This window comes from Microcaecilia unicolor, chromosome 2, assembly GCF_901765095.1.
Source record: "Microcaecilia unicolor chromosome 2, aMicUni1.1, whole genome shotgun sequence".
In the NCBI taxonomy this organism is placed as follows: Eukaryota; Metazoa; Chordata; class Amphibia; order Gymnophiona; family Siphonopidae; genus Microcaecilia; species Microcaecilia unicolor.
In genome coordinates, this window is record NC_044032.1 from 612,409,641 (window position 1) to 612,434,302 (window position 24,662).

General features: G+C 43.7%; 1 protein-coding gene across 1 annotated transcript in view; it reads right to left on the reverse strand.

Moving 5' to 3' along the window:
* Positions 1–24,662, reverse strand: part of TRIM2 (tripartite motif containing 2) — a 248,119-nt gene that overhangs the window by 116,593 nt on the left and 106,864 nt on the right. Inside the window, exons 2-3 of the mRNA XM_030191628.1 lie at positions 1,927–2,105; positions 580–817 (exon numbers count right to left, since the gene is read on the reverse strand). Of these exons, the coding sequence (XP_030047488.1) occupies positions 580–817; positions 1,927–2,060 (372 nt within the window). The 5' untranslated portion in view covers positions 2,061–2,105. The remainder of the gene's footprint in view (positions 1–579; positions 818–1,926; positions 2,106–24,662) is intronic.

The following is a 24,662-nucleotide window of genomic DNA, read 5'->3' on the forward strand; positions in this document are numbered from 1 at the left end:
AGGAGACGGAGAAGGCTTCAGGAAAGTAAAAAGTGACCACGCGGACGAGACGGGAGAGAAGGGCAGAAGAGGACTCGGGAGGGAGGGAGCAGAAAAAATATTTATTGCCACAAGGCACATAGGCGCCATTTTCTCAAAACAGGTGTTTAGGGGAGCGACCGCTCCCCCTGCGCCCCATCTAGCTACGCCACTGGCTGCATTTGGGGGGTGGGGGGATGAGAGAGAGAGAGAGAGAGAGATGCTTGGGGCTTGTGGCTGGGGAGCCTCCCCAAGTCTCTTATATCGGGCACCTATGCTTTACTGGCATTTAGCAATGCTGTATCTTGTCCTCATTTTTTTCTCTGTTTTATGCTCTGTAGTCCAGTATTTCCCAAATATGTTCTGCACAATGACAATGCATGAGATAGATATTCATGTGCCGAATCTCCAGTTATTTTGGATATCCCGAAAAAACAACTTGCTGTGACATCACCAGGACAGGTTTAGAAACCATAATCGCATTGCCTCCCTGACTTCATGTGACTGACCAAAAGCAATCTTTCAAAATGAATAAATAAAACCCATCTGCCTAGTTCTTACATTTCCATCATGGTTGGGGCAGGAGAGTGGCTTCCCAGAAGCGACAGCGGTCACAGTCTCCAGGATGGAGGCCTCCTCGATGCCGTTGTCTGGACTTCGCTGTAGTACATCCATCAGGTTAGTGATAAAGAAGTTGTTCTGGAGTGCAGAAACCCCCTTCTCGGGCAGAATAGAAGTCTGACGACACACTGGACAGGACAGTGTTAAACTATGAGCAGGGATGTAATTCTGTAAGCACCTGTCAGAGAAAAAAAAAGAACAGGACATCCAGTATATACCACAACAGGAGGTCCAGCCAGCATTTATTACCTAACAGAACATTAAAAAATAATCAAAGAACTATGGGGTCCTTTTACAAAGGCATGCTGAAAAATGGCTTGCAGTAGTGTAGGCATGGGTTTTGGATGCGCGCCCATTTTAGCGTGACTGTAAAAAAGGCCTTTTTAAAATTTTTGTCAAAAATGGATGTGTGGTAAAATGAAAATTACCACACGTCCATTTTGGTTCTGAGAGCTTACCGCTAGCCATTGACCTAGTGGTAAAGCCTCACGTGGTAACCGGGCAGTAATGACCTTTGTGCGCCAAATGCCACGCATCCGTTATGCACACCCAAAAATAAAAAAATATTTTTCAGATGCATGTATCAGATGCGTGCCAAAAATGAAATTACTGCAATAGCCACACAGTAGTCAGGGGGTAACTCCATTTTGGCGCGAATTGGGCGCACGTAGACGCATACGCTGCTTAGTAAAAGGGACCCTTTATTAGGCAAACTTTATTCCAGTATTGACACGATGGTGACCTGTTTAAACATAATGTACAAGGTTCTGGACAGAGCTGCAAAGATACACATATATTTCTTCTTTTATTCTGATTTACAGTATATGGATGCAGGGAATGAAAGAGAGCTAACATTATCATAATAATGGAGAATCCTAAATACTAGATAGGAACAAGGATATGAGGTGAAAGTAGAAGAGAAAAATTAAATATAAAAAATACCACAGCCATCAAATCTCTCTGGGGTCCTTTTACTAAGGTGCGCCAAAAAGTGGCCTGCGCTGGTGTAGACGCATGTATTGGACGCGCGCAGGTCCATTTTTCAGTGCATATGCAAAAAAGGCCTTTTTTTTTTTTGCCGAAAGTGGACGTGTGGCAAAATGAATAATTCCATTGGAATAAATTAATTGACAGAACTGAAACTACACAACAGTGTTTTTTTTAGTAACCATTTTGAATGACAGATGAATACTTTTCTCTAGTTACAGGAAACTGCAGAATTGGGAACAGATGGCAAGCCTTAAGAAAAGAACAGCTCCTTGAAATGCCAAAAAGAACAAAGCTCACCTCTCGCAGAACGTGTGCAGACAGGGAAGTACTTTGGGGTTCTTGTAACGGTCCAGACATATGCTACAGATCAAGAACTGCTTGTCAATCTGACGCACCACAGGACTTGGGATGTTGGAGCCTTCACTGGCCATCCTAGACCACTGACATGTGGGGTGCTTTCCCTTCTACTGTGCACACTAATGGGAGAAAATATATATAAAAAAAAGTTGTCAAAACAATACTTTTAAGCAAAATTGTCTGGAAATATGATGAGCAACTAACAGTATGAATGCTAGATTCATACATGGGAGGCTTAAAGTACATCAGCACACTGGGCCTCACGGATCATGCATTTTATTTCATTCCAGACCTATGAAGGACAGTTCTATAAGTGGGAGTGTGCAGTTACACATGCTATGCACATACGTGGTAAGATAACTGGCATTTACATGTGTACATGCACTATACACTGCTCTCTGAAAGAGAAAGTAGTGCTATAGAGCATAACTTCCAGGGGGCAAACATGTTTGGAGGGCATGGGCATGCCTCCAACTTACGAATATAGGGCCAGATTTTGTATATTGCATCCAAAATGTAGGTGCATTGGAATAAAGCGTGTAGCACTATTCTATAAACCACGTCTACAGTAAGAACAGCGCATAGGCCGGGAGAATGCGCCTACGTTTACACCACTGAAAACCTGGTGTAAATGCCAGTGCCTAAATGTAGGCACGTTCCCCAGAATTCTATAACAACATGTATAAAGGTGGTTGACACCACCAACAGACCCGCGCTCCTCCCATGGCTGCGCCCCCCTTTCAGCTACATGCGTTGGAATATATGCGTGCCTCTTTTTTTAATACGCCTAACATGAAGAGCGCATAAATTCCAACTATTGCCAACTAGTGATAGTAATTTGTTGTTATTGGCCAATTATCATCACTAATTGGCTCATTACCCAATTGAGTGGTGGTGTGCATAAATTGGCCGTGCGCTACTCATTGTGCCTTATATAGAATCTAGGGGATAACTTATACAATTCTATAAGTTATGCATGGGATAAACATAAAGGAATCCTGTTCAGAAGAAATGGATACTCAGAAGCTTAGCAGAGATTGGGTGGCAGCACTGGTGGTTGGGAGGCGGGGCTAGTGCTGGGCAGACTTCTACAGTCTGTGCACTGAAAATGGCAGATACAAATCAAGCGCATCAACTCAAACTGATCTCTACTTATTGGTTCATGAAGTGGTGATGTCTCATCAAAAGGAGGAAAAGCCTCAAAAAATGATAAGGTACTCCTAGACGAATGAGAAAGGATTAAGCAGTAACAAATATCAGTCGGTGGACGCCAAGGACCCTGAAGCAGGAGTTGAAACCTTGGCCAAAGTTGGCCGTGGGCAGCGAGAAGAGACTGAGTAGCTGCAGAGATAAGTTTCTTTCCCATTATTAGAAGTCTGGATAAAGTTGAATTAAGTGCAACCATACATGAATGAGTTACTTTATAGTAATGAATAACGGGAGGTTTTTCAGCCTGTGATGAATGAATGGGGCTCCCTAAGGTTGATTAACTGATCGACAAAGGAGTGCCTTATCATTTTTTGAGGCTTTTCCTCCTTTTGATGAGACATCACCACTTCATGAACCAATAAGTAGAGATCAGTTTGAGTTGATGCGTTTGGTTAACAGTGTGATACTCTACTAGCTCTGTGTTGACATATAGATACAAATCAAGGCCAGGTATACATATAAAGTAGCATAAACGAGTTTATTTTGTTGGGCAGACTGGATGGACCATACAGGTCTTTCTCTGCCGTCATCTACTATGTTACTATGCATGTTGCATGGCACGCTTAGGTACACCCATTTCTGCATTGGGCTGCCTAAAATGGGGCACCCTGTAGAATTGCCTCCAAGGGCTGGGTACATATTGTCAGTAATCCTTCATGAAGCACTGTGATGTCACAAATGATTGCATCACAAAGTGGTGACATCCCAACACACCCAACGAAACCTTCGCAATGCATCTCCATTTTTGTAAGTTCACACTCACTGCATAAACAGTACTTTAGGGCACAGATGCAAACATTTCAAAAAGACTGGGAATGCCAAACACAATATAAATTACCCCTTCCTGAACACAATGAAGGAGTCTGTCCAATATTAGGGGTGCTCAGCAACCACAGAGCTGGCTCCTATGCTTTAGGACATCCCCTCCCACCCTCAATGGAGTAATCAACTCAAGGTCCTAGATTCCGATTCAACATCCACATCACCCCTTCCAAAACCCAGCCTCTCCATCCCCGCTAAACAGTGTGTTAATTAACAATTTGCTCCCACCCACCAAAAACACCCTGCAGGCTTCCAAACCAGTTACCCCAATACAATCATACCCGAACCATATTGATGACAATGGCTTGTGCAGCGGTAACCCGGCAGTAATTGGGCATAACTGTGCGCTGCCCGGTTACTGCCGGGTTAGCACGGGAGCCCTTATCGCCACCTCAATGGGTTCTCTTACCACATGGCCATGTGTGTTGGGAGCTATTTTACCTACTGCAGTAGAAAGGGCCACGGTGCGAGGGAAAAACAGCCAGCGCAGGGCCCCTTCTCCCGCAGCTTGGTAAAAGGGTCCCTTACTTTGTAATGCAAAGCATCGAGATTATGTTTACCCCTTGCTTTGTCAACTACATTGACTTCCTGTTGCTACACACATTCAATTTAAAATACTGACATCAACATTTGCTCTTCCTACAGGCCTTCCCAACTATTTAGCCACCATTACCATCCCTTATGTTCCAGCTTGTATTCTTTGATCATTCAACGATCATTGAATGATTACCTTCCCCCATTTCAAGGGTGTTGGGAATCCATCCGGCACTGTGTTTTCTTTTATTAGCTTCATTTTATTGGAACAATTTACCTTTGGCACACTGAGTGTTATCTTACGAAAAATTTAGATCTAACCTAAAAAACGATTTGTTGTCCCTTGCTTTTAATAGTTTTTTTAGTTTCGCAGTGGATAATGTTGAGGATGAAAGTCATATGTGGACATCATTACCTTAATACTCTAGCTCCTTATTTTATAGGATGTGTTGTATCTTTCCTGTTTTAATGGAGTTCTTTTCTACCTTTGAAATTGTTTTAATGTATTACACACCGTTTAGACTTACTCAAATTAGGCAGTATGGCAACTAAATAAAAATCAATAATCAAATGCTGAGCTCAGAACACCATGAGGGGCAAAATTGAAAGGGGCGCCCAAGTTTTCCTGAGGACGTCCTCGCAGGATGTCCCAGCGAAGGAGCGGGGAAGCTCGTATTGTTGATACAACATGGGCGTCCTTCTTTCGTTTCAATAATACTGTCGGGGACACCCAAATCTTAACATTTAGGTCGTCCTTAGAGATGGTCGTCCTTAGACTTGGTTGTTTCTGATTTTTGGCGAAATTTGGGTGAAATTTGGGTGAAATCCCAACTTTCCAATGGCTACTACTTGGCGATAATGGAAACTAAGGACGCCCATCTCAGAAACGACCAAATGCAAGCCCTTTGGTTGTGGGAGGAGCCAGCATTCGTAGTGCACTGGTCTCCCTGACATGCCAGGACACCAACCGGGCACTCTAGGGGGCACTGCAGTGGACTTCAGAAAAAGCTCCCAGGTACATAGCTCCCTTACCTTGTGTGCTGAGCCCCCCAAAACCCACTCCCCACAACTGTACACCATTACCATAGCCCTTATGGGTGAAGGGGGGCACCTAGATGTGGGAACAGTGGGTTTCTGGTAGGTTTTGAAGGGCTCATATTTACCACCACAAGTGTAACAGGTAGGGGGGGGGATGGGCCTGGGTCCGCCTGCCTGAAATGCACTGCACCCAATAAAACTGCTCCAGGGACCTGCATACTGCTGTCATGGAGCTGGGTATGATATTTGAGGCTGGCAAAACATATTAAAAAATTTTTTAAGGTGGGAGGGGGTTAGTGACCACTGGGGGAGTAAGGAGAGGTCATCCCCGATTCCCTCCGGTGGTCACCTGGTCAGTTCGTGCACCTTTTTGTGGCTTGGTCGTAAAAAAAAAACAGGACCAGGTAAAGTCGTCCAAGTGTTCGTCAGGCACGCCCTTTTTTTTCCCATTATGGGTCGAGGATGCCCATGTGTTAGGCAAGCCCAAGTCCCGCCTTTGCTACGCCTCCGACACGCCCCCGGGAACTTTGGTCGTCCCCACGATGGAAAGCAGTTGGGGACGCCCAAAATCAGCTTTCCATTATACTGATTTGGGTGACCCTGTGAGAAGGACGCCCGTTTTGCGATTTGTGTCAAAAGATGGGCGTCCTTCTCTTTCGAAAATAAGCCTGCATGTGTCCCCTCCCCCACCCCCAACATGCAAAACACAAAGCAGGAAGGAAAAACAAAATAGTGAAAGCAGTTAACAGCAGTAAAACAGAAAATAAAAATAGTTAGCACCTCAAGAGAATTTCTATAGTTGATATTATTTGTCCTTTTATTGGTTGTGCTGCTGTTCAATGTTTTCCGAGATGAAGAAGCAGTCATACTGTGCCTTTCAGGTCAGAATAGAAGGTATTGATTTAACTAAATCAAATGTAGTGCCTAATCAAACAGCAGACCAGGGTGTGCTGCAATCTTCAGTTATAGATTTCCTCCTGAGGCCTCTGAAATACAGACTGTCCCTACTTAAAATAACAACTGACCTCACTCATTACAATATGTAGGAGCTGACAGCCAGGGGAGGGGAAGAGAGAAAAACTGCATACCCTTTAGTTTTCTGCTGTGATGGGACTATTCTAGCAGCAAAAAGATGCACATATGGTATTGTTGCAGGAATTACCACTATTGTTAGCAGAATCTGTGGTACTTCAGGAGTCAAACACCACACACCAGAATGAGAGAGAAGTCTTCTTTATTTGCCAGCAAACAAAGTAGGACATCAGCACTAGGTCTCTTCTTCTCTTTCTCAGCTCTCTGGATCCTGTGTCTCCTGTCTGTCCTCTCTCGTCTCAGCTCCTTCTCTTCTTCTAACGTAAGCTGCTTCTGCTCTCAGTTATATAGGGTCCTACACCTCTCTAGCCCCCCTTTCTCACCAGATGGTAAAGAATAGATTGATTACCCTGTCTTGAACTAATTATCTCTACACATTTACTCAAAAATATCAGTTACATAGGTTTGAGATATTTCCTAAACTGACCTATGACCTGGGGCCTCTCAAACTAGACAATGTGGCACCTATCTCCTGCATTTTATTATTATTAAATTCTCAGATTCCCAGCTAACTTCATAACTTGAGCTGGGTTCATTAAGGGGCCAAGGGGCCAGTCCTACACTTAGCTATAATCCATCAAGGAAGAGAATTGACTTTTCCTGACCTCTTTCACCTAATAGCTTCATACACAGAACTAGCTAGGACTGTGGATAATTCAAACCAGATGATGACCTCTTAAACTGCAGACAAATCTCACTTGAAAGTCAGACACTGAATTGAAAAGATATTTTACATAGAGAAATAGAACTTATTAAACAGAATAAAACATATTTTAAAATAAGCAGAAATCAGAATTCCTTATAAGACAAAATCTAAATTATCAAGAATATCTAAATCTAAACTATCTTCTTCTAAACAGCATTCAGCCTAATCTTTTAAAACTGCAGTATGCCTTTGAACTAGCATTAACAATCCATCACTCAAAAAGGGACAAAGAAAGTTTCATTTCTCTCTGACCTTTCTAACCTCTAGTCTAGCAAAAGCTAGACTTTTGAGTAATTAAAACCAGATGGCATTCTACCACTTTCCAGGACTGAACCAAACTTAAACAGAATTAACAAATTAATATGATTTCTCTGTTCAGGCTGCCTCAGTATAACTGCACAACCAATTCATGCTGCACAATACTCTGCAACAAACCAGAAATACCCAATTCCAAGCCCCATAGTCACTAATAACCCTCAAGAAGGTGAGGCATCAAATACCCTTACAGAAAGTGGGGGGAAAAGTAACACCTGGAGAGCCTTGTATGCCAGTGCCCCTAGTATAGGATACAAATGTCCAGATCTACAGGCTGCAATGTTAGAAGCTGACTTGGATTTAGTGGCAGTCACCGGTTATACCTGGCTATATTCTATTCAGGAAGGACAGGGTAGGAAAAAGGGTGGAGGAGTGGCATTATATGTTAAGAATACTATTAAAGCGACAGAACTGCAGGACGTATGGGGTAAGAAAGAAGAGCTGTGGGTTAAATTGGCAAGAGGAAAAGGAAAATATATTTACACTGGTGTAACATACAGGTCACCTTCACAATCAGAAGAATTGGATGGAGACTTAATTGAAGACATCCACAAGACAGGGGCGTAGCTACGTGGGGCCACAGGGGCTTTGCCCTGGCCCCCCGCCACCACTGACCCTTTCGACCCCCCCTTCCCGCCGCCGCCAACCCTCTTTGCCTGCCGCCGCTGTCGGGTACCCCCGCCAGCCGAAGTCCTCCTCAGCTGGTCTCCAGGCCGGCACGTTGCTGCAGCAGATGTGAAAGCCTAGGAATCTGTTTCTCCGTGAGTCGTCCTGCACGTTCAACGTGCTGGCAGGTTTGGGGACCCCCACCAGCACAGGTATCCGATGGCGGCAGCGGGGAGAAGGGGGGGGGGGTCGAAAGGGGAGGGGCGCTAAAATGTGCCCCCTCACCATTTTTAATCATGATCTGGTCAGTTATACTCACAGCCCACTGTTGTTGTTTTTTTTCTTTTTGCTTTGGAGGAGGGCAGTATAATTTGTACTGAGTTCATGAATTCAGCATCACCATCATTTTTAAAAGCTAATGTTTAGTAAAAGACTCCCTTTATTAGTAGCAACCAAAGCAGAGTATGCCAAAGGGACTCAACACAGCCGTGATTCGGCAACTGTGCCTGAGTCTTAGGCCCTGTATAGCACCTGGCTTGTACACCTTGAAAATTGAAGTGCAGGAGGAAGTCAAAATACTATGTTAAAATCCGAGCATAGGAGTACTAATCTATGCCAAGCAACATTCAGTGAAAAAAAAAAAACTGTGGGCTTCCCATAGGCGGTCGGTGGCCGAACTGTTTGGGGAGGCTAAAGGGGGTGGGGTTAGGGGTGTGGCCAGGGGCGGAGCTTACATCCATAATTGTCTGACAACACAGAAAAAAAATAAGTAAAAATAAAAGTCACAATTAATACCTTTTATTAAATTTAGATATTAGATATGTATCATATGTCAAAGAATAAAGTGGTTGCTCAAAGCATATTCTAACCACAATCACTCAACTACAAAACACTATGCACAACTTTCTGCAAAAACACACTCAGAACCTTACTGTACCTATATTACACTGAGCAGACCTTAATACACCAATAGTCCACCCATACGGAAAATGCAGACCGTCAACAATATGAAACAAGGGATCATAATATCACAATTCTCATGTAGAGCCACAAAACACCCTTTTAGGGTGGATAGTGTTCACAATGAGCTCCTTTTATTAATGACCAGATATTTATTTTATTGCATTTGTATCCCACATTTTCCCACCTATTTGCAGGCTCAATGTGGCTTACAGAGTTTTGTTATGACATTTTTGTGCTGTACTGGCACAAAAAAGCACTGAATGTATCCCTCATTGATAAGTCTCTGACTCTAAAGTTTAGCAATTTCATTAAAGCAAAATGTATTTTCACATATCACAAACTCTTCCTATCCAAGCAGAATATTTTATATAAAAACAAACACACAAAAAAGCAATCAGATTTTCACTTACCAGCTCTTCAACACTAAACTTCCTCTTTGAACCTACTGTTTGAACCATCAGCCAATGAATTGGCTTTTAGCAGTAGCTATCCCAGGTTACCTGATAATTATGCACACATCATTGCAGTCATGCCCTCCTCTCGGTGTACATGCTCAGAAAAAAACCAAAAACTTTGAACCATTTAAAGATTTTAACAATTACACTATTTTTTATTTCTCCCCAGTCTCACTTGCACACCTCCCTCCAAACCTGTTCTCTTTAATTCGAATGTTGTTCACTTCAAGCTCACCCCGAATGAGAAGTTCTTCCCACACCAAAGACGTATATAGCACTGGTTGTATTCTTTTAAGCAACTTCAGCAAAGCATGCCTGCCTCAGTGAGCATTGCCGTGTTGCTTTCACTTCCAGTTCGCAAGGACAACTTGGGCAGGGGAGAGAGGAAAATCACAACTTCAGGTAAAAGATTTTGCAAGTGAGCGGACCTCAGGAAAAACGCCCATCAGAGAATGAGAAACAGCTGACCCATCCTGCTGTGGCTGGGGAGGCTTAGCCTCCCCAAGCCTCTTATACCGGGCGCCTATGGGGCTTCCACTGACCTAAATATGAGGGTTTATGCAATGGGACAAAATATCCATTCAAGCACACACATATTTCAGATTTGCTTCAATTTCTTTTTATTATCACAAGACATAATAGGTTCTCTTTGTGACGATTTGAGATCATGTAACGCAAATACTAACCATATTATATTTTGGTTCTATATGTGCAATAAAAGTTTAAGAAGAATACATTGGGATTTTTTTAAGGTGAAATAATCAGTGCTTGGGAAAATTGTTCTCATCTTTTATGTCTCTGTATGGAACAAGGTACACTCCTGTACAACACACATGTATGAGAGGTGAACTGAAACTTAAGGATGAGAGAATGATAGTTGCAGCCTGGGACACTGGATTACAGACAAGATGGTTTCCAGCAATCATAGAAAAATGCGTAAAACAGCATATGTAGATTGTGTAAGAAAAACTGGAGACAATTACTCATCTCACAGCTGGCAGTGACGTTCTGATAAGAGAAAATGTCTATACAGAAAAACAGAATAAAGTGGCATGTTTCATCCACTGGAAACTTTGTAAAATTTTTAACAATATTGCACTGGAAAAGAACTAGGATTATGACCCTGAGAGAAATTGTGGAAATGAAGAAATTGCAGTCACCAGGGAGTTCTCATTCCAACCAATGAGAGCTTGAAATAATAAAACCTGACACAGTGGTAAAGTAGAAAAACACAAGAACAGCATTGATAGTAGAAGTGTCAGTGTCAAGTGATTTATTGTCAATTTACCGGCGAGGGAGAGACTATCCTCAGAGACCAAGAAAATGTGACAGAGAGATACATCAATTTTCCCTGTCAAGCTGGGTGCCACAGTCTTGATTAACAGCAATTTCCAAACACACCTTGATAGCTTACCTATATATCTTAGATCCTATGAACTCAAAAAGGTCATTACTATCATCATAGTATGTGCAAAAGGAACCCATTTGAAGACATTACACCTGGTAAAACAATATTTTTCAGGCCAGTATGGGCCCTGTTTATAAAGGCACGCTAGTGTTAGTAAACATCTACACAGTTAGTGTGCGCTAAAAACGCTAGCACGTCTTTGTAAACACAGCCCTCTATCTGTAAACCTACCCTTTTCGTCCTTTCACATGCTTATTAATTGCTTCCCCATCCAACATCAGATGGCTCAAGGTACTGAATAATACAATGGCATACATAATGTATCAATCAAACCACAACAAACATAACTAAATCTTCACTCAATCAGCAGCAGCACCGCTAACAACCAACTGCCTACCCTATAATCACTGCCCTGGACTACAAACTGATTTCTTTTACCCTGCTTTCCTTCTTCTCACTATCAACCCCTTCTGGCTCCTCTAAATATCTCTCTCCCCTCTGTGCAGAATCTCTCCCTTTCACTTCATCCCATGTCTACCAATTCTCCCTTTCTCTTCCCCCACATCCCATGCAGCACCTCTCCTTCTGTTCCCCCCCCCCCCCCATATCCAACAATGAACTCACTCCCTTCCCTCCCCAAAATGCAGTATCTCTTGCCTTCCTTCCCCTGCACCCCATGTCCAACAATTCTTCCTGTATTTTCACATCCTCCCTCCCTTTGTCCATACATTTCTCTGCCAGATCCTCAGTCTGAACCCTCCTCCCCCCACCAAATCTACCTTCACAATGCTGCCTGTGGCTAATCCAGAAGCCTCTCCTCTGCTGTGTCCTGCCCAAACTCGAAGCAACTTTCTGATTTTGCCTGGGCATGACATTGCAGAGGGGAGGCTTCCAGGTTAGCTGCAGGTAGCATGTGGGAATTGCTGCTACTGCCAGCAATCCCTTGACAAGAGACAATTATTATGGGACGAAGGGAAGGAGATGCAGGACTGCAGGAGCCTCCGTAGCTGTGCAGTCCAGCTTATTCCCCCTATGACAGTGCTGCCAAGTGGGCTCACCCGGCCCACCCATGGCTATGCCCCTGATTGGAGGAGATCAAATGTATTCACTCTGCTGCTCCCCAGTATCTCTCCACACTCGTCCTTCCCTACACCCCTTCCCGTGCACTCCACTCCATGGATAAATCCTTCTTATCTGTTCCCTTCTCCACTACTGCCAACTCCAGACTTCGCGCCTTCTGTCTCGCTGCACCCTGCGCCTGGAATAAACTTCCTGAGCCCCTACGTCTTGCCCCATCCTTGGCCACCTTTAAATCTAGACTGAAAGCCCACCTCTTTAACATTGCTTTTGACTCGTAACCACTTGTAACCACTCGCCTCCACCTACCCTCCTCTCTTCCTTCCCGTTCACATTAATTGATTTGATTACTTTATTTATTTTTTGTCTATTAGATTGTAAGCTCTTTGAGCAGGGACTGTCTTTCTTCTATGTTTGTGCAGCGCTGCGTACGCCTTGTAGCGCTATAGAAATGCTAAATAGTAGTAGTAGTAGTAGTAGTAGTAATCAAATCTAGTTTTCCTTGGAAGCTCAAAATGACAAGACTTCAACTTTCACACTTTGAACATAAGAATGCTGTGCAGCTTTGAAAACGGTGGTGGTGGTGGTGGTGGTGGTGGGGGGGGGGGGGGTATTTCTTTATTTGGGCTTGATATACTGCAAAATAGATCCAAACAGGCAACTAAGCGGTTTACAAAGACAAAAAAAATGCCATAGTACAATGCAGATGAGGATACTAGTCAGAATAGGAGAGGCCAAGGGAGACCCTTGGAGGGGGAGGATTCAAAAGCCAGGGGAAAAAAAAAAAGGTGAGTCTTAAGAAGGACTTTAAATGAGAGAAGGGAAAGGGTGGACCAGAAGGCAGGGGGGAAGAGAGTTCCAAAGTTTCAGGCCAAGATAGCTGAAGGTGGTGTCACAGGAGATTGTAAGGTGAAGGGCGGTGGGTGATGAGGAGACACGCAACAGGTTGTCAGAAGTGGAACACAGGAGACGGAATGGGGAGTAAGGAATCAGGCGCTGTTGCGTGTAAGCAGGTGCAGACGGAAGGTGCCCTTTGAAAACTAGCATAAGGAGCAGATGTGGAAAAGAGACAGGCAACCAGTGTTCAAAGTGAAGTGGTGTGACATGATTGAAACGGTGTGCACAATGAATGATTTTAACAGCTGTCGAATGGATGATTTGAAGACGCTTTAAGGAATGCAGGGGAAGACCAGCATAGAGGGAATTACAGTAGTCAATTAACAATCAGAAAATTATAAGAACAAGTCTGAAGCATGGAGAAAGAACTAGTCTATAGAACCTATCTCATTCCAACGCAACCTAAATAAACTACTCACTTGCTATGCTCCTGCAGAAACCTTTCTAAATGTGAAGGGTCACAGAAAATATCCTGAGTTCCCTGAAGTATAACATAACACAAGATTCGTAGAAAAAAAATGAACCTAATGCCAAAACTTGACTCATCCCAACTAGAAAAGCCTTCCTTGCCAATTGAGTGTTCCTAGAAACATCTGGAAAGATCTGTATAGTCTTCTCACAAAAAATTACAAATTTCTTTTTAAAGTAATCTCTCAATACTGCAGACTTATCCCCCTTACACAAGAATGTAATCAGGGGAGTGGCCCTATCTGAAATAAAATCTGTAGAATTCTCTAAAAAAAAATAAAAATAAAAAAAAAGAGGTCAAATCAGAACTTTGTATAGGGCCCAACACAGCCTGATCATAATCTTGACCTTCCAACGTAACCTTTTTAGTTGAAACATAATATATTTTTTTTTTTTTAATTTTTTGAAGTCTTTATTAATAGATAATACAAAACATCTGAAACATAGTACAATATGCAAGCCATAGTACATGTCATTTATGTAGGCCAAAGTATTCTCAAAAGTTCACGTTTATACAATACAAATCAAAGTGATTATTGCTCTATGTACCAAAAAGTAAGTAATTCTTATTGCATTGAAGTGTCAAATAAATTAGTCAGATTTATGGTTCCAAAACTTCACATTTTCAGTTTTCATTTATAATATTCTATTATTTACCCATCCCTCCCTCCCTGCCCCTCCCACCCACCCTTCCGGCACAACTTTAACAGAAACCTTAAATCAAATTATACATGAAGAAGAAAAGAATCCCAGATCTGATGCCATCTGCCTAATTGGTTATGCCTCTCTGCTAGAAGTCTTTCCATCTCGCAGGTGTATCTCAGTTTTTGGACCCATCTAGTGATAGGCGGAGTCATGGGCTGCTTCCAACATGCAGCAATTATAACTCTTGCGGCAGTTATGGCCTGTCCCACAAATATATGTTGGTTTCTGGAAAGGTTCACTGCTCCCCCAAAAAATAGAAAGAACATTGGGCTCCATGGCATTGGGCTGCCCGTCCATCCTTGTAACCTAGTATGAATCGATCTCCAATAGGCCCTAACCTTCTTACAGGTCCACCATAGGTGGCCAGCTGTGCCACGTACCCCACAACCCCTCCAGCACAGCCCCGTCAATGTGGGGTAAATACGCTGAAGACGCTCAGGTGTCAAGTACCAACGATACAGCACCTTCACCGCATTCTCCCGGAAGGGCACATGAGACGACACCCTCACCACTGCCCGCTCCAACCTCTCCCATGTAGCTTCCTCCAGTTCCACACCCAGCTCCCTCTGCCAACTCTTCCTATGAAGTGTATAGCTCGGGGATTGTCTATTAATAATGTGATACAGGCGAGAGACCAGCCCAGTAGTCGTAGGAGGACCTTCACAGATAAGCTCTATCGCTGTTTGTTCTCTGGCCATAACCTCCCGAACTGCCCTTGTCTTAAGAAAGGATGCCAATTGAAAATAGGCGTATCGATCAGATCCCACTATCGGGAATTTCTCAAGAGCTGCAGAGTAGGACAACAAATTCTCGCCATCAAATAAATGGCCCCATTGTCGTAGTCCCTCAGTGTACCATCTTGTGAATATTCCCCTTGTCGTACCTGGGTAAAACAAAGGATTATAGGCTATGGGTGACAGACGAGATAGTGTTGTGCGCCGGAGTGTGAACATGCTATCCCAGTTTGAAAGGGTAACATATATTGAAGGACATAATCCTGTTTCCAGGGACCTAAGTGAGCCCGGTATCCACATAAGGGCCCCCAAGGACCTATCACCTAGGGTATATTGTTCAAGCTGCACCCATTGCCTATCTGGGTAGTCCTGGAACCACTCCACTGCTGCGCGTGCCTGAACTGCTCTATAATACCAGGCCAAATTGGGTACTCCCAGCCCTCCCCTCGCCCTATCCTGATACAGAATCGTACGTGCTAAGCGTGGGCGTTTCCCTCCCCAGATAAAGCGCATTATACGATCTTGTAGCATTGATAGAAATCTACGTGGCATGTTGATTGGAAGGGCCTGAAACAAGTAGAGCAGGCGCGGTAAGACATTCATCTTTACTGCTGCTATTCGGCCAAACCACGAGAGGGTGATATCCCCCCATCTACCCAGATCCTCTGTAATTGCCTCTCCCAAACCTTTATAATTAGCCGAAAAGAGATCTGATAGATCTGCTGTCAAGTTAATCCCCAGGTAGCGAATGCTCTTAGCCGCCCATCTAAATGCGTAGGAAGTCCTCAATGACTCCATAAGCTCCGTCGGAAGGGTTATGTTTAAGACTTCAGATTTGGACATATTAACTTTAAATCCCGACACTATCGAATATTCCTCTATTTCCCGCAGGAGCCCAGGGAAAGTGGTCAGGGGGTTAGTAACAAATAACAGAACGTCATCTGCAAAAAGGGCTAATTTATGTGTTCTCCCACCCATGGTGAGTCCCGATATATTGGGGTCAGCTCTCAACCTGGTTGCAAACGGCTCCATTACCATTGCAAATAATAAAGGAGACAAAGGGCAGCCCTGTCTAGTGCCTCTATGTAAGGGTATCATCCCTGAGTTACCCCCATTGACACGAACACAGGCTTTAGGGGCGCTATAGAATGCTTGTATCCATCCACAAAACTGTGGTCCTATCCCAAAGGTCTCCATCACCTTATACATAAATGGCCAATGCACCCTATCAAAAGCCTTTTCGGCATCTAAGCTTAAGAGACAAAGGGGTTTCTTCATTCTCTTAGCCAAGTATATTAAATCGACCACTCGCCTAGTGTTGTCAGTTGCTTTTCTATAAGGGACAAATCCCACCTGATCAGGATGAATAACAGCTGGGAGCAAAGGTGCTAGACGGTTGGCCAGGACTTTAGCTAGAATTTTGACGTCAGCATTTAAGACAGATATAGGGCGAAAGGATCCACAATCCTTATGATCTTTATTAGGTTTGGGCAGTACTGCAATCCATGCTTCCAACATGGAGGTGGGCAAAGACTCTCCTTTCCCAATCAAATTAAATAAATCAGCCAACAGGGGGGCCAATTCAGGGGCATATTTCTTGTAAAATTCATTCGGGAAGCCATCTAAGCCTGGTGATTTACAGGAAGGTAAATGTTGAATGGCTTTTTGGACCTCAACCGGAGTTACCGGTGCATCTAGGGCTGCCCTCTGCTGGCTGGTTATAGAGGTCAGTTCACTCTCTGCCAAATAATCCAGGATAGCATTTTCAGGTGGATTGGTCTCCTGCGCGTATAGTTTCTGATAAAATTCACTAAAGCGTTTCCTTATGGTCTCAGAGGTGTTCAACAACTCTCCTTTCGAGTCCCTAATGTGAGGGACCGTTCGGTCCACTCTTTGCCTACGCAGCTTTATTGCCAGGAGTCTACCTGCCTTATTAGTAAACTCGTAGGATCGGACTTTGTTTCTGGATTGTAACCAACTTAGCTGGTCAGAATAAATTGTATCCAGCTGGAGCCTCTGTCCACGCAGCTCCTCCAGAACAGAGGGGGAACCACCTGATTTATGCTGTGCCTCTAGGATCCTAATCCTGTCCAAGCACTGTGCCAGCTGGGCCCTCCGAACCCTCGCTCGCCTACTAGCTAACTGTATGAAGTACCCTCTTGAGACTGCCTTCATAGCATCCCATACCACGCTAAGGGGGGGGCCCGATTCCATGTTGAACTCCAAATACTCCTTCAGGACCTTCCTACACCCCTCTACAGCCTCCCCCTCCAGCAATAGGTCTGTGTTAAGTGTCCATCTTTGATCTTTGGCCTCAGCTCTGATACTCGACAAGGTTACCCAAACTGGGGCATGGTCTGAAAATGTAATGTTGCCAATTTCAGCTTTCGGGCCCCTCTCTGCTAGTGTAACGTCGAGGAAGATATGATCGATCCGGGAGTATGAGTTGTGTACAGGAGAAAAAAAAGTGTAGTCTTTGGTCGTCATATGAGTTAATCTCCATACATCCAGGGTGCCCAGTGAACGGACCAAAGAGCCCAGTGCCACCGAGTCCCTAGACGTTGGATGTTGAGAGTTCCCAGATCTATCCAACCCGGGGTCCATAACCTCGTTGAAATCACCCCCCATAATCAAAGAACCCCGAATAAATGCAGCCAGAGTGTTTTTCACCTTAGTGTAAAAGGACCCCTGATGTTCATTAGGGGCGTAAATCGAAGCAAGCGTGAGATCCACCTGATCCAGGACAATTTGCAAAAGTAAAAAACGCCCTCCCGGGTCCCGCCTAATTTTCTTTACTTGGACTGATATTGTTTTGTGGAACAGAATTGCCACCCCACGTTTTTTGGAGTCATCAGCAGAGGAAGCGAAGAAGGAGCATGGGTATTCTGGATGAGCTAACAGCCTCTCATGTGCCCTACGGAGATGGGTCTCCTGCAACAATACAATGTGCGGCCTAAACATCTGCATCTCTTTGAAAAACTTCTGTCTTTTCTGAGGCATATTCAGCCCCTTGACATTATATGATAAGATTTTTAAGTCTGTATTCATGCCTGGGCTATTACATCAGCTTTCTCTCCCTCCAAGAGGGATCCATCCACTTCATGTCTTTGTTCTATCCAATACCAGTTGTGCTCCCTTCCCTCCCTAACCCTCCCTCCCCCTAGTGATGACCCTCCCCCTACCCATGTCCCCCCCATCCCCCCATGTCTAGCACCAACTAACGGGATCAAGTCCCAGTAGTGGGAAGCGAGGAAGTAACCCACCAGCATTCAGGCAACCCAGCCCCCCCTCCCCCCCCAAATACCTATGTCATCACCAATTTTATGGACCCAGATTGAGCAACCTTAATTACCCATCTTCATGATTGGTCCCTGCCCATTGTTCATAACCTTAAATTTCCCCTCCTCTTAATATCTTGTAACTTATGCAACTTCATTCACAAGGAGCCTCACATCCTTAATTACCATTTCCTCCATTAACTATAATATTAAAGTTCACTTTTGCTAAAGGTAGCATTAATAAACAAGAAACAAAACATATTCAAACTTGAGACAAAGAGTAACACCAATAACTCTTTGCAACATTACCAGCCAGGATATCAATTTCAGCCATTTTTCTTCTGGTAAAGTTCAGGTTTCATCCACAGCCACTTTTCTTTTTGGAATATTTCTTTTAGGAGTGGCAGGAATCCTTTGCCACTTTTGAAGCTTTGTCTTCGTGGCTGGGGCCAAAGCGCCAGGCGGTTTATTAGTCTGTACCAGGCCTGCTCCATGCAGGGATTTCCAAGCTTCCATCATCGACGTCACTCTCATCTTGACCCCCTGAAGTGAGTACATCAAGGAAAAGGGGAAGCCCCATCTATATGTTATCTGTTCCTTGGTCAAAATGTCCAGAACTGGCTTCATGAGTCGTCTTTGCTGCAGAGTGAACTGTGATAAGTCTTGATAGACAGACACAGTGGCCCCACCAAATTCCAAGTTAGACTTTTTCCTGGCGCAGTTGAGCAATTGTTCCTTTGTTTCATACCTATGGAATCGGGTGATAATGTCCCGCGCTCTGTTTTCCTGCCGCTGACCCAGGGATCTATGTGCTCTGTCGATCTCAATCTTTACCCCTTCAGCGTCGGCCCCCAGCAAGCTGGCACACAGTGTCTGTACAATTTGAATAACATCCTCTGTTTCTCCACCCTCAGGAACTCCACGGAATCTCAGATTATTTCTCCTTCCCCTGTTTTCAAGATCATCAAGCTTATATGTTAGATCTATTTGTTTTTGATCTAAAGCTTGGAGATTGGTTTCGACTGAGTGTATGGATTCAGAGTGCTCATCCACCTTGGCTTCTACCTCCTCAACTCTGTTCCCCAGCTCACGGAGGTCAGAGCTCAACGACTCCATTCTTTCCAAAATCTCATCCCTCGATTTATTTATATCAGCTTGTATACCGCTTAGGATCTGGCGAAGTTCGCCTGAGATTCCTTTTTTAATATGCGGTTTCCGCGATTCCGCTAGTGAAAGCGCTGAGTCAGAGTCAGAAGGAGAGACCGGCGCCATTACCTCGTGGCGCTTCGCGGTTTTGGCCGGCCCGCCGTCAGCTGCCTTCTCCTGCACTTTAGCTCGCGCCGAAGTCGCTTTACTCATCTTAAATTCAATGAGGAGCAGCGGAGAACACTGCAGGCCGATCCAAACAGGTTGGTGATAGCTTTTTATAGCTGTTGTAGTTGTCGAGGAACGGGAGCTAGAACGCTAGGCAGCCATCAGCTTCGGTGACGTCACTTCCTCTCCTCTGAAACATAATATTTAACCAAAATCAACTGGTCCAAGTTTGGCAGCCCTAATACTTCCTTAAAATATTTCCTTGTCAGTAGTTCAGCTGAAAGGTAATGAATATGAGGAAAATTGAGGAGCCTAAGATTCCAGCTTCTCATAATATTCTCTATAGTCTCTAACTTGCGATGCAAGAAAAAGAACTATCTTTTATAGCTGAAATACTGGTATTTTGAAAGTAAGAAATTTTATTCTCCACAGAAGTTACTTGAGAAGAAACATTTGTCAATTCTGACATCCATTTGCTTAAATTTGGAAATAGGTTCAGTAGTAAATGAATACAACTGAGGAACAACTTGTCTCAGTGGTGAATCAGTCCTTGTAACCACTGTCCAAATATCTTTAAGCACAATCCCCTGGATTCTATATATCGCGCCGAGATTTCTGCACAGAAATCGAAGTGTATTCCATAACAATGTGCATAACCTAATTGGTTAACAAGCAAATCAATGCTGGTAATTGCCAATTAACAAGTACAAAACTGTCTAGGCATATTCTATAACATGTTGGGCATAAATTCTAAGTCGCATAGTTGAAAAGGGGACATGGCCATGGGCGGGTCGTGGGCATTTCTAAAATCTATGCACTTTGTTACAGAATACACCTGGTCTGTGCCTAATTTACTACTACTTATCATTTCTATAGCGCTACTAGATATACGCAGTGCTGTACAATTTAGGTGTTGGCATTTACACCAGGTTTTACTTGGTGCAACTGCGCACGACTAAATTTAATTGCACATATGGGCGCTCGGCGTATTCCATAAACCGTGCAGAAATTTAGGCTTATTCTATAAAGTACGCTTAAACTGGGCGTACTTCATAGAATACGCTTAGGCGAATTTCATTTTGGCACTAAATTTTTAGGCATGATATATAGAATGCAGTTCAATATCCTTTGAAATCAAGGAAGATTCTGCTGCCAAACTCAGCTGGAAAAGAAACTTCATGAGGGAAAAAAGATACATTTGTTGGGGAGTGTAAACCAACTTGGAAAAACTCTGGATAAGTCCAGAAAATAAAATACCTTTTTTTTAATTGGACTAACTTAATATCTTTTTTATGACCTTTTGAAGGAAACTCTTCTTCAGATCAGAAATTCAGAACTGAGCAAATGATGACATATCAGAATATGGGGAGTAAGGAATCAGGAGCTACAATTATTACACATAAAGTATCACATACCATGTAAATGAGTTTATCTTGTTGGGCAGACTGGATGGACCATACAGGTCTTTATCTGCCGTCATTTACTATGTTACTATTGGGCTCATTTTCGAAAGAGGAGGACGTCCATCTGTCGACATAAATCGGAAGATGGACGTCCTTCTCCCAGGGATATCCAAATCGGTATAATCGAAACCCGATTTAGGACATCTTCAACTGCACTCTGTCGCAAGGCTGGCCAAAGTTCAAGGGGACGTGTCGGAAGCATAGCGAAGGCGGGACTTGGGCGTGCCTAACACTTGGACGTCCTTGACCCATAATTGGAAAAAACAAGGACATCCCTGACGAACACTTGGATGTTATCACCTGGACCTGTTTTTCTTACAACTAAGGCACAAAAAGTTGCCCGAAATGAACAGATGACCACCGGAGAGAATTGGGGATGACCTCCCATTACTCCCCCAGTGGTCACTAACCCCCTCCCACCCTCAAAAAACATCTTTCAAAATATGTCGTGCCAGCCTGTATGCCAGCCTCAGATGTCATACTCAGGTCCATTACAGCGCATGCAGGTCCCAGGAGCAGTTTTAGTGGGTACTGCAGTGCACTTCAGACAGGCGGACCCAGGCCCATACCCCCCTTCCTGTTACATTTGTGGACGGAACAGCAAGCTCTCCAAAATCCACCACAAACCCACTGCAGTGCCCCCTAGGGTGCCCGGTTGGTGTCCTGGCATGTCAGGGGGACCAGTGCACTACAAATGCTGGCTCCTCCCATGACCAAATGGCTTGCATTTGGCCATTTTTGACATGGACGTCTTTGGTTTCAAAAATAGCCGAAAGTCAGAAACATCCATGTCTAGGGACGACCAAATCTAGGGACGTCCAAATTTAAGGATTTGGATGTCTCTGATGGTATTTTTGAAACGAAAGAAGAATGTCCATCTTGTTTCGAAAATATGGGTTTCCCCGCCCCTGGATTTCGCCGTTTTGCAAGGACGTCCCTTTCGAAAATGCCCCTCCATGTTACTATATTAAGGTAGACCTGTGGAAAGCTACTGCTTGTCCCTGGGGTAAGTAGCATGGAATCTTGCTATTTTGGGGGATTTTGCCAGGTACTTGTGACTTGGATTGACCATTGTTAGAAACAGGATTCTGGGCTAGATGGACCTTTGCTCCGACACAGTATGGCAACCCTTATGTTCTTATATATGCAGTAACATGCCGAGATTTAGAGGAAGCATATTCTGAGTGTGGTTTGAGCGGCCCTTAATTACATATTTTAGAACATCAACATTTACACCTGTGTCAAGTCAAACATAAGCCACAGCTACCCTACAATTGTGTTCTAGGGATTCAAGGAGTAGAGCAAAGAAGGCTCTCTCTAGCATTGAAAACTACCTTCTTTTGATGAAAATTTGAGTTTTGCAGCTTGGGCCTTAATCACTTCCTCACAGACGTGCAGGTTTACAAAATCCACCACTTGCATGTACAGGTAGCAAAATTGCATCTTATATGCATATCAGGCTCATTTTCAAAGCACTTAGCCTCCCAAAGTTCCATAGAAACCTATGGAACTTAGCCTCCCAAAGTGCTTTGAAAATATGCCTCTAAATAGCGCTACTTATACATTCCAACCCTTTAGTGATGCTGCCTTTTTTCTCTAATTTGATCTATAAAATGCCTTCTCCTGTTCTATATATACTTGCTAAGGTTTTATAAAACGCTAGCATAATTTTGAATGCATGAACCTAAACATCTGTTTTTCAGCACTGATGACCTATAAAGTTATCACTCACTAACCAGCCAAATTTAACTACCTCAGGGGTCCTTTTACCAAGCTGCAGGAAAAAGGGCCCTGTGGTAGCGGTGGGGCTGTTTTTCCTACACACCAGGGCCACTTTTATCGCAGCGGATAAAATGTCCCCCCCTCCCCCCCAAAATAGCTACACAGTAAGATAACTCTTACCGCATGGCGATGCGGCGGGAAGTACTTACCGCCACCCACTGAGGTGGCAGTAAGGGCTAATGTGTTAACCCAGTGGTAACCGGGCAGCATGCATTGATGCCTAAGTACCGCCGGGTTAGCCAGAAATGTCACGCAGTCCAGTCAGAACTACTGCCAGTAGTTCTGGCATAGTATGTGGTAAGCCCATGTTGGGCTTACCACCACTTTGTAAAAGGGCCCCTAAATTTACAACGCTAGAAAACTTATCTAGGTAAAAAATGTCAGCTCCAGAGGGGTGCTCCTGAGGCAGGCTTATGCCTTAGCCTGTTAGCAGTGATTTTCTGCACAATAGGGTAAAGTTTCTGCGGGCAACACTAGCCCTGCAAATTTTGACTACCTACGGTCACGCGCTGTCCCCCTGCTCAGGAAAAATGAGGGAGGAAAACACCGTTCAACCTAACTCCAGCAAAGGTTTCTGTACATTGCCCCAATGAACTTTAAAAAGTGGTTTCAAGAACCATGTGGTCTCATGAACTTTATTAACAAGGCCAAGCCACTTTGCCAAGGCGTCCTGCTACCTTGCAAAACTGAGATCAACAAGATCAAGTGGTTGATCTCGTCTCTCCTGAACTAATGCTGTTTAAGCCTTATAGATTACAAGAGTGATGCCTCTCCAGCCTTACTACCAAAACCTTTTGAAGTATCTTTGCATCATAATGTTAGAAGTCTATATGAACCAAAGTTAAAGAAGTCATCCCCTCCTTATCCCCTCCTTATGAGTCAACACACAATATTTAAAACCATTGAAGCAGCCAGGAACAGCTCCTGGCTGGTTAAATAGCACTTAACCGGCTGTCCAGCAACATTCAGTGGGAGACAGCCAGTTATATTGTGCGATATAACCGGCTATCCACCGATATTCAACGCATCACTGGCTAGGTTTGGCAGCCAAATTAGGACGGCAAAATAGATGGAATATCTTTGGTCGGTTTAAACTTAACTGGCCAGCGCTGAATATTGGCTTGGCCAGTTAAATTTAAACCAGTCAAAAAACAACCAGAAATTCAATTCTGGTCACCAGAAACGGCCTAGCATTGAATATCTCGGCTCAGTGCTGACCGCGGGAATCAGCTCGGCTACCTTGCATGGGCTGAATGTCGACTCCCAATGTGTCCAGAAGTGTCCCTATCTAACAGAGCATTACAAATACCAGTCAATTTTGAGGTGGTTGTCAGAATCATGGTTAATTAATTAATTGATTTATTTATTGGGATTTATTAATGGCCTTTATGAAGAGATTCACTCAATGGTTTTTATTTGTTGAAGTCCCTTATATCAATACAAAGCATAACATATGGCAACACCTGACAGTGTGTGATTGTTTCTTCCGTATGCTACAACATGGACAGGTAACACATTTTTAGTCTTCCTCCTTTCACCCCATGAGATCATGGATATTTGATTTATTTATATTAACAGAAGCTTGACATGTAACCCTTTAGCATAGGATATTAGAACTAAAAAGGGTAAATTTTATGTTTAAATCTCTTTATTTGTATATCAAAAATAACAAAGAAAACGATGCAAATTACATCCACCAAAACAAAACCCACACATATGCAGGTAGTTATAGCTCTACACCAGTTTAAGGACAAACCAAAGTTCTTATGATCTTACTTTATGGCTAGATGGTAAAAACAACATTTAACCT